The 10,958-nt window shown below is 40.7% G+C and overlaps 1 protein-coding gene across 1 annotated transcript; it reads left to right on the top strand.

Annotated features, from left to right (window-relative positions):
• Positions 1-551: 551 nt before the first annotated feature.
• Positions 552-6,989, top strand: atf5a (activating transcription factor 5a). The gene is made up of 4 exons (XM_048267285.1): positions 552-1,416; positions 3,084-3,329; positions 3,661-4,891; positions 5,196-6,989. Exons 2-4 carry the CDS (start codon positions 3,188-3,190, stop codon positions 5,380-5,382), a joined length of 1,560 nt encoding a protein of 519 aa, XP_048123242.1. The 5' UTR covers positions 552-1,416; positions 3,084-3,187; the 3' UTR covers positions 5,383-6,989.
• The last annotated feature ends 3,969 nt before the right edge of the window (positions 6,990-10,958 follow it).

Genomic DNA, 10,958 nt, shown 5'->3' with positions numbered 1-10,958 from the left:
ACAGTTGATAAAATAAATTATTGCGCTATGGATAAGCACATAATAGTCTGATCCTGGTGATACTATCCTTTAATAAGCCATATTCTTACTTCTTTACAGACAATAGGTTCGCCTACTATTTTGCTATCATCATGCTATAAAGCAAACAAAGCAAGTTTTCATTGTGATCCATAGCATAGGTCACAACCTACTAAACTATTCTGTCTAGACATTCCATCACCGCACACCAATGCACACTGTTGAATGAATGATAGGCCTACTGAAAAATATCTACAATAGGCTACTTTGCAAGTGTATTTCAATTACGAGTTTTAGACTATCAATAGGAATACTTTATATATATATATATATATATATATATATATATATATATAAAGACGATTAGTCTTATAAATAGGCAGGAACATGTAATTTTTAAAGAATATGAAAGTTTGGTATATCTATGAGACCATAATAATAACAAACTGCTATTAACCCACAGTCTGACATAATGCATTAATTCAATCTGATTACGAAGTAACATGAAGATTTTAGCTTAGCCTATAACACAATGACATTGTCACACGATACAGCTGACAAGCAGGCGTTGCAGAAAATCTTCTGCCTTTGCGTTTTTACTCCCGGGATGTTTACGTAGAACATGTGCACGGAGAGCGGTAAACTAAAAACTCGGTTTGGTGCAACGTCTATCACCACATAACCAATGGGAAGATCAGACAGTCTTTGTCCGGCCAATTACGACGCGACAGGTTCAGCCGATCCAACGAATCTGCTTCTTGCTTAGAGCGCTGATGCAACTGAACTGCAATAGCGGCCATGTATCTCATAGGGTGCAAAAAGTGTTCCTCCTCGGTATTTGATATGAAATAGTTCCCCGAAACAATAACAGAGCATTCTTTTGTTATCTAGGGGACTCGATATATAGGAGCAATCAGACGTTTTCACCCCTAATATTTCTCACATCGCCCAGAAACCAAGCGCCCTCATTCTTCCATTCACGCATGGACAGTTCTCATTCATCAACAATCCCCTCTGTTGTGATAGCTATTGGTCACCCTTGACTTTCTTGGGTTTGTATTAATAGTTCAGGATCTTGATAGGTTACAATTATTGTTAGGTGGCGTGACCCTTGTTGAGGGCATCTGACAATTACATTGTGGGCGGAGGAATCTAAGGTATAATGGTGACCGCGTGACGCAGCTGGTTGCTAGGTGTGGATGACCTGATGCTTTCGCTCAATTAGTCGCCTCTCAGTCATCAACTTCATCACAACAAAGCAACAGCTCAGCCGCACTTCTGTCCTGCACACTCCGAAGGAGCAATGGCTTTTTAATTTCAAAGACTTGTCGACTCTCAGGGACCAACGTGCTTTGCTTTTGCAACGCACTCAAAACTTACATTTCCAGCAAGAATGGAGTAAGTGAAAACTTGATACCATTTGAACTTTCTTTGTCCGTCTTGCTGGGTCTTTGTGTTTTATGGGTGGTCTTTTTTGGTTAATATTTGTATCTGTTCATACATTGTGCATGTCTATGCAGTGTATAACGTCAGACTTTCGCCTACACTCAAAGTTTTGGACACAATGTGTGCAACTGTTGCTTGCGCGGAGGCAAGATTTAGCCAAAGCTGTTGTTGGTGCACTTCTTTGTTGTGTAGCAGGCTTAGTATTACTTACAGCTATTAATTAGCTCAACAGTTTATTATGCAGTGTATTGTCATGTATGGCCATCAGGTGACATTCAGAACAGCTAACGACCATAAACCAAAGTCTGGAAACAATGGCTAGTGCCGTGCGTAATACTGCGGACATTCTAAAACATGTTTTTACGAAGAGAGCAGTGTTTACCCACAGCCCATAGCCCGCATGACAGTTACTGAATTGCATGTTTTGATGGGTTGAGTACACTACCTGAGTATTTTTAGCCGTCTAACCGTTTCTGAAATTGAAATCTAAGCTGGTTTTCCATGTGGTGAATTAATGTAGTAGGGCGACACAGCATAGTCTACTCAAGATCGCGAACAATAGACCTGGGTCATTCCAAAAGTACTGCCAACTGTTGTGCATTACGTCATTGGCAGAAGCTAAACCACGTGTGTGCCTAGCATCTCGAGATCATCTGCTTATGCACTTGCCTTATGCTTTGGGCGCTTAATCTATTATCCGCGGGATTCAATTATGTGGGTCTTCTGGCCACCCCTTCTGTCAAATTTTTAATAGTGTGCCAAGTAGTAGGACAACTTTGTTTTCATTCTAAGCCAGAGTGAATCCAGTTGCAGCGCTGTAACAAGGTTTAGTTCATCCGAAGGCAGCAACTTTCTCTTTTCCTGTGACTACATCACAGTGGGTAAACACAGCATACAAGCTGTAGTACAGACATACAGTTAACTCTTTGGTGGGGTATTATTGTGCACCAGAAATGTCGGCAGATAGAATCGTATTTTCTGTTTTCTGTTAGTATTATATTTTTAATCTCGCATTCAGGAAATTTCATTTAATTATAACAAGGAAGGGTTTTTTTTAATCGTCTGCATACGCGTGCTCTCTTGTGGAGTCAGATGTTTTGTTGTGCCTGTTTTCACGCGCGGAGACTGGACTTAACAAACAGCTGGTAAACCCTGCCTTGGGCTTACACCCATCAGCTCACATAGGGAGTTCTACTGAGTTTCCTAACTGGGCACTAGAGATTTTCTGAGAGGAACATTGGAGGTTGGTAAATTGGTCCCATGGTGATTGCAATACTGTGTTGAATGAAAATGAGATGTCTGATCACTTTTTGGCAACTGGGATTAGACTATTAAGCTTATGAGTTTTTTTTTTTGGCTAGTGTATTTGTAAGTGCTCTGGTAAGTCTCTAATTAAAACAAATCATGTTTATAATTTGTCAATTAATTTAAACTTATTATTTTAAACCTGTTGAGTTTACTGTTGTGAAAAAGGGCTTTCTTTTTTTTTCTTATTGCTTGGTTGTTTTTGTTTTTATTTTGTTGATATAAGCAAAAGTGAAAACATGATCAGATCTGACTATGTGTGATATGGTTCTATTGGAGCTGATGAAGTTTTACACCTGCTGTTTTTTCCCCAGGTTTCATAATGCTCACCCAGCCCTTTTTTCTGTGGCTCATCACTCGAACTTCACAAACTCGAAGCGTGCCCTCGGACCTCTAAACTGTAAGGCAAACGGACAAGATGATGGCAGTGTCGGCACCTATTTGGAAGGCTTTACTCGCCTGCCCGGCAGAACCCCTCGCTCTCTCTCACCCACAGGCTAACCACAGCCAATCGGAGGGACGCAGGGGGGAGGGGCCTGAGGAGAGCCAGCACTTAATTGGTGAGTTGCAGTGAATACAGTTTTTTATTTTTCTCAGTTTCAGGTGGGCACCGCACTGCAGCACATTCGTTCTCCTTGAACAGTGAGTAAAATACTGATCGATCTCCTCTTAGAGCATTCTTTCGAACGACTTTGAATGTTGTTTCGCTTGATTATGCGCTTTAATCTTAAGTACTGTGGTATTTTTTTGTATTTGTTTGTGTTCTTCAAAAAAAAAAAAAAACATAAATGCTCAACTAATGAAACGATTCAGAAAATACTTTAATATGTTACTACAAATACTATGCTTGAGTGCTTGCTTGAGAATTAATGATCTTCTCTCTTGCAATAGGTGATGGTCTCACTGACTGGATGACGGAAGAAGTGGATTTCTCCTCTTACCTCCCAACCCCTCACTCCTCACCCTCCCCAAATGCCTCCCTTCCCCCCTCACCCCTCCAACATGACATCCAGGTGCCCTCGGATTTGGAGGTCATGACCTCTCTGCTGCAAGAAGAGCTCGCTCAACTAGAGGATTACTTCCTGTCCGACCCACTTCCTGAGAAAGCCTCGAAACTGGGCAAATGTGACAAGGGTCCGACGCCAGTGGGGCCCCCATCATACTACCAGTTGCCCTATGCGTCATACGCCACCTCAAACCAACCGGAATCCGGCCCACTTCTTGTTACCCTAGCAACTGGGGAACTCGACCTGCTGAGCTTTTGTGGCAGCCCAATAGGCCGATCCAAGATCCCGAGACACGCCCCATACAGTTGCAGTCGCCCCAACAACAACAACAATGGCTGCGGCCGAAAGCGAGTTTCCGACGGGCTAAGGGTGGGCGAGGGCTACGAGAATAGCATCTGGAATTCCAAAGGAAATAGCTCAGGTAACCCAGCGGTGGCACTTAGTGGCAGTAGTTACAGCTGTGTGGAAGATGAGAGGGTGGTGGGCAAAGGCTACTGCCTGGGCAGTGCGGTTGAGATCAGAAGGTGCGCCATTTTACCAAAGGAAGAGAAAAATTGCCGTTATACAGAGGAAACCATGGGTGGAGGCAAACTTATTGGCAATGGGTATAGCTTCAATGGGCCTCTTGAAGGCCCACATAAGAAAGAAGAAATGTTGATGTATGGCGTAAGGGAAGTTACCATTAGTGGTATAGGCGTAAGCAATGAAGTAGCAATGATGAGTGAAAGCAAAGGCAGTGGTGAAGTTGCAAAGGCCAACAACATCCCTTGGAAGTCAGAGTCCAGTGATGGATGCTTCCTCCAGGGCTCAACCCAAATGGAGGCCTACCACAGCTTCCTAGGTGCTATGAGTGAACCACTGAAAGCAGAAGGCATGCCAATGGGGCATCGCCAACATAGCGAATTCCACTGTGGCTTTTTAGAGGGACAGGGGTCCGAGTGTTTGGTTGGGGACAGGCAGGGATCCGACATGGGATCGCCAGGCCCAAGGGTGGTTTGTGGGCTGAAGGAGGACTCATGCTCTCTGAAGTCTGAACTAGACGACCTACCAATGGAAGTGCATCACGGAGAACGCAGGCAGAAGAAGCGGGACCAGAACAAGACAGCTGCTCATAGGTATGATACAAGCTGAAGTAATGTACATTATAATGTATGGTTGTAATCCCTATTGTTGAGATATCTACATACAGACTGAATGATTTTTTTTTTTTAATGCAGCAGATCAAATTACATGTTAAATACTACCTGTTATACCAGTGCTAATAAATCAAGGATGTAGGCATCATACTTTACTTTACAGCTTATGTTAGTTACGAGCCATTTTTAATGTTACTGTTCATTTTTGTTTTCTCTAATTTCATTTTTTGAATAAAATAAAAATTAACAAAATGTATTTAATTTTTTTGTTAAAACCATGAAGATACCGCCAGAGGAAGCGAGCAGAACTGGACTGCTTGGAGGAACAGCTGCACGGCCTGGAAGGAAAGAACCGTGAACTCCGAGACAAGGCGGAGTCGGTGGAGCGTGAGATCCAGTATGTCAAAGATCTCCTGATCGAGGTGTACAAGGCCCGCAGCCAGCGCCTTAAACAGGAGGCCAGCGCTTGAACCCCTGCACCAAACCCCTGATGCCAAGCGCCTGTTAACCGAAGCCCCTGCAAGTAGATCCGAGAGCGTTATGACAGGGAATACGATTTGAGTTAGAATGTTTTCAAGAGCGTTGAATGTTTTTTTCTAAGAAAAGGGATAGGGGTTTTGCACGTTATTAGTGTTTGTTATTTTTATTTTTAATTTTGTTGTTACAAACTGACAAATTCCACCAGCTGCAGCACAAATTCCCCTATGAGCTCCGCTTGAACTCCCAACTAAGTCAGCACTGTGATCCTGTCATGTCTTAGGTGACAATCAGCTTTCCGCATCCATGGGTATCCTCTCTCCAAGACTACCAATTAAAGCGGGTCATTGTTTTATATATATATATATGATCAATTTTAATTTAGTGTTAAGAATAGCACATATACTTTGGTTAGCAAAGGTGATGAAAACCACCTACTGTTTTTGTTTTTAATGTTTGATTGAGTTATGAGCTGAACTATAAAAAGGATGTGCACTAAGCAAGAAAGGAAGTTCTTGTCCATGATATATGTTCCAAAATTGTATTCCCTCAGGAAAATGAGCTAAACAAAGTTTTATTCCCTACTAAGTAAGTTCTGCAGCTCAGGTTTATACATGTCCAAAGGTCTGGAGGAATGTCAGTTTGTAACTTGTGTGTGCTACAAGCTCTGTGTGTTGGTCATTTTTTTCTTCTCCTCTGCATGGCAAAGACTTCATGGCTTCTCATGTATTTTTTGTTTTCTTGTTCCTGAGACTGTATAGCACACCACCAGTGCACAAGTTCAGAGTGCTAAGTCCCTCATTTCCAGCAAGGAAAATGCCAGTGTCTCACTCCTTGCCCAGTCATTTCATGTAACAGTGATGTGAATGGGTATTTTAATTCACAAACTACTGCTTGGCCCAATGTCACTGCTGTATTTGCGAGAACAATCAGGGTTTGTGATTTTATAAGGCTCGAATGCTCTGATTTCTATCTTTGAATTGTTTCTTGAGTGAGAGAAAAAAAGACATTTATAGTTATACAGCTTTTTATATTTTTCACTAGAGTGTTTGTGTAGCATTTGATGTCCATACATACAGCATAGGATGCCATGTCTCTGCTTTTAGCAATATTTCATCAACATTTAAATCAATGTTATGGTTTTGAAAACTGATTATTGAGTTCAGTTGAACAGAATGAGTGGGCATGAGGACACAAATGCCTGAACTACTGAAATGTGAATCTTTATTTATGAGTTGTTTATTATTTTAGTTCATGCACCTTAAATGATATAGCAATAGAGGCCAATGTTTCCTTTCCATAATTTGTATTTCTTCTATAGGCTACAGATTATTGATGACAGATATTTTACAGTTTGGCGATATACAATCATGTTTATGAAATATAGCTAACAGTGCAATGTGATTTCTGTCATTTTTGTGGTTTAGATGTGTGTTTCAATTATGGGGCTACACGCAGTTGAGCTTTCACTATTTTGATATTTTACACCAGCTGAAATACCAACAGTAGCCATTTTGTAGGAGACATGTCGATGTGTCATCATATTTGCTTTGTGCTTCATGTCATTCCTCTTACCCAAATAAAGTGATTTGTGACCGCAGTAATACATTTTGAAGCTGGTGTGTTGTAAAATATTTCGGAGATTTGGCTGTATGGATAGATTATAATTCTTGGCACGGTAGCAAAATTCAGCTTTAAAAGCAGGATTTGCGTTCTGATACTTTGTTTTCTTTATTGAGTCACGAATTACAATTAACCGGAGATTACCAGTGTAGAGAGGAAAATCGCATTTCAAACAAGGGGTCTGCATTAGCATAAAGCGCAAGGGCTATTTGTCCTGCACAAATATTTGCGTAGGAAAATGTCTCCAAGAGGAGAGCCATGCGTGTCACCTTTAGGGTAACCCTTAAAATCGATCAGGCTATTTGATGAATCTGTTAGTAAGGCCAGTTGAGCAGACTTGTGCAAAACACGTGGTTTAGGCTATTCTATGTTGTGGCAGGACATGTGAGCTTTGAACTTTGTTTTCACAATTACGAAAAAAAATGCGCGGTGCTGGAGGATATCGGTGCCAGAGAAGCATCTAAGAGAGTGTGCCCATGTGTTGGCTAAAATAGACTGAAAGGCATCAAAAGACTCACAAGGGTAAAATGTTTATTTATAGCATAGTAAGTGTGCGTGTGGGGAAAGAGAGAGTGTGTGTGTGTGTGTGGCGTGGGGTGGGGTGTCTTGGTCTCAAATGAAATATATTTCGGTCACCAAGTTGTATTCATTTCATTCACCACCACACAAACAGCATGCTGACCTTTCCACGAACTGAGATTCTAGGCTTCCCATCCACCCACAAGGCTGATATATGTTGCTGTCCACGTTGAAATAAACGAAGAATGTTTCACGTTTATATAAATATCACAGAAAGCTAATTGTATTAACTTAAAATAGTAAAACAATAATCGTCTATTTACCGCATTCACAGAAATCTAGTGTTGCCAGTAACTGACACAAAAATAAAAATACACGGCAATTACGTTATCAAATTGTAGTGACGACCTCAGAAACACTTTATTTCTGACTGAGACGATAACTCAGTCTATTAGGTATGCAGAGCACCAAGATGCGATAATGAATTAATTTTCAATTATTTCTCTTAGTGCTGATCGACCTGTCCATGTATTAAGCCGTAGTACACATTCTGTGCGGGAATATTGGGCCCTTGTGGATAAAACGAATCTATTTTATATTTCGAAACGAGACCACCCAGACCTTAACACAAGACACACATTTGCCTGTATAACACAAATGTTTTTTGTTTTTTTAATATAGAAAAATAAAATAAATACGGTATGTAGATAGAAATAATTACGATACGTAGGCCAACGAGTAATTACGCATTTTAAAAGGAAAAAATTGCACATAATAATTCACAACATTGACAACCCCGACAGTGGCAGTGCCAATGGCTATGTCAGGTTATGTAACAATTACTGAAATTGATGAAAAAAAAAATAATCATAACTGGTCAATGAAAAACTTTTGAGCTTTTGAAATAACATTAAAACCCCCATCAAACCATTCATATTTTTGTAGACTCGAATCAAGGGAAAAAATGCTTTGCCCATTATGATTTGCAAAAAAAAATAAAAAATCATCCTATAGGACAATTCAGATTTTGTGAAAAAAAAAATGCTTGTCTTCACTTCTGCTATATTTTGAAAGGGTCCAATTTTATCAGAGAATAAGACAATTCAAGCTTGAATCAAACCTACACCTGAGAGTCTTTTAACAGGAATTTTAAATATTACATACCAACACGCTTTTCCCACAATTTTCTGGATATTAAGAGTGTTACAAACTTCCTCTTTTTGTTTAACTTAAAACGTGTGAGCTGTTGTGGAGAAACTCCTATTCACACATTTCGCAAATGTATGTGACATGCAATTGTTTTGGCGCGCTTCATGCATTTGGGTAAATTTTGGCTGATCATCTGTGACATCGTGGTGTAAATGCGCTCTAAAACTTTGTTTTAAATTGGCCGACAGGTAAACCACACGTTAACTCAAATGAGTCATGCTATTTCTGCGGAGATGACAGGACCTGCTACCTAATCCCGGCCCGTTGGCACAAACAGATACGCGGGCTGTCCAAACTGAATCACCAGATGTCATGTTTGGCGCAAACGTTTTCTCTCATGTCTTCAAATCAGCTTGTTTTTCATCCACTCATCCCCTAAAGCCATGTTTTGACAAGCATAGAATTGGGCTATTAGCATAAAAATAAGAACTACCTTTTCTCTGATTTAGCATTTTCTTAATTAGGCCTACTCTACACGTCTCGAGGAAAAGGTGGCATTTTGATGAACTGTTCGACCAATAATACCCCTCTTCAAACGATCAGATGGAAATTATCAGACATTTTACTGCATTTAATTTCGAATCTATTTATCTAACTTTTGCTTTAGGTCTAAACTCATATGTGTACAAAGCATTTAATTTCGTTGCAGCTGCAAACACACTGACACAAGTTGGCGTTCGTAATCAAGGTGAAATAAAACTGATTCCTATTAGCTCAAATGCTCAAGTAACATTTCAAGAACGCATCGTTATTTGGAAAATGTACATCATTTGTTACCATTCTCAACATGCAGTCAGTGATCGTGATCATCTAGTGGCGGGGCAGTCTGAGGCCGCGTGGCAAAGGATGTTGCAGGCATGCAGGGATTTCACAGCCTTGTGAAAGATTGAGAGCGAAGGAGAGAGAGAGGGGGGGGCAAGTGTTCAGGACATGATAATCAAAGAAAGGCCACCATACAATGATAAACATATAGTCACATAGGTATCAGCAACTCCAATGCAAGGCAAAGTTATAGGCAACCATTTCATCATGTGGCACAAACCCTGGGCCTTACATTCTTTTCAGATCTCTAACTGAATTGCATGGGGTTTTATGCAGTCCCTTAATTATTTCAGGACACATAATCCATAAGAGCAGTGGGGCGTCCTTCAATGTAAATCACTGCAATCCAATAATTGGCCCCTTCATACACTAAACAACCATCTCTGGATAAACTACAGCAAAGCATCATAGCATGTCCCATATGCTGATGGGGACACATGTACATTCCTTCCAAAACAACTTTATTCCATGAGATTGCTAGCGTGATACTCTGCCTTTTCCCATACTGATTGCCTGAGTTGTGGAAGATTTTTTCCACTAATGTCTAGACAGCTGGTGTTGCGGCCCTCTGTTTCTCAAGCCCATTTGGTAAGCCCTATTATGCTGCTTCCTAATATCCCCCAATTTAATATGTTTTGCTCTGGCTGAGAAACATGTTGTGATCAGAACGTAAATCAGGCCATTTTGCCCCCCAAAGCCACAGGCCTCTAATACCACAGCAAAACAAACTAATGTCAAACTTGGCTCTGTATCGAAAGGAACATTTCAACTGTCCTCAATCCTCCAATGTATCATTACACATGTAAATGTTTACATGAAATGATAAACACGGAGAGATATGGAATGACAAACAACATAATCCATGCAATAAACAGTGGGAGAAATATGGCACTTTTTTGTACGCATATCTTTTGATTTTTGTGAAGCTGGTTAGTGTTGGCTACTTTTCTTAGCAAGCAAGAGTAAATGTAGGGGTTTTCTGTCTGTCATATGTATCTCACACTGAGTGGGAACAGGGTGGGGCACTCCGTGCTGTACGCTAGGCATGGCGTTGGACTGTTTCTAGTGTCTGTTTCCACTGACGTGGATTAATTCTGCTTCAGAAAGTGTCTCTGAATGCAGGTGTCTGATGATTAATGAGCTCATTCAAACAGAGCTCCCGCCGAGTTGTCCTGAATTTAATGACTCCCCGATACAAGCAGAAATGCTGGAGCACCATTAATGTAATCAACGTATGCTGGGGCTTTGGTGTTTCCGCATACTCGGCAAGATGTGTCTCGTGCTGTGAAAATATGTTTTCAGTGACAGAGCAAGATATGGGGATTGATGTTGATGATGACTTTGGGTACTCAGCCATGACATGTGAAATTAATTGGGCTTGACACCATCTCATCTT

Source organism: Alosa alosa, chromosome 2 (assembly GCF_017589495.1).
Source record: "Alosa alosa isolate M-15738 ecotype Scorff River chromosome 2, AALO_Geno_1.1, whole genome shotgun sequence".
Lineage (NCBI taxonomy): Eukaryota > Metazoa > Chordata > Actinopteri > Clupeiformes > Clupeidae > Alosa > Alosa alosa.
This window is presented reverse-complemented; position numbering and strand designations above follow the sequence as displayed.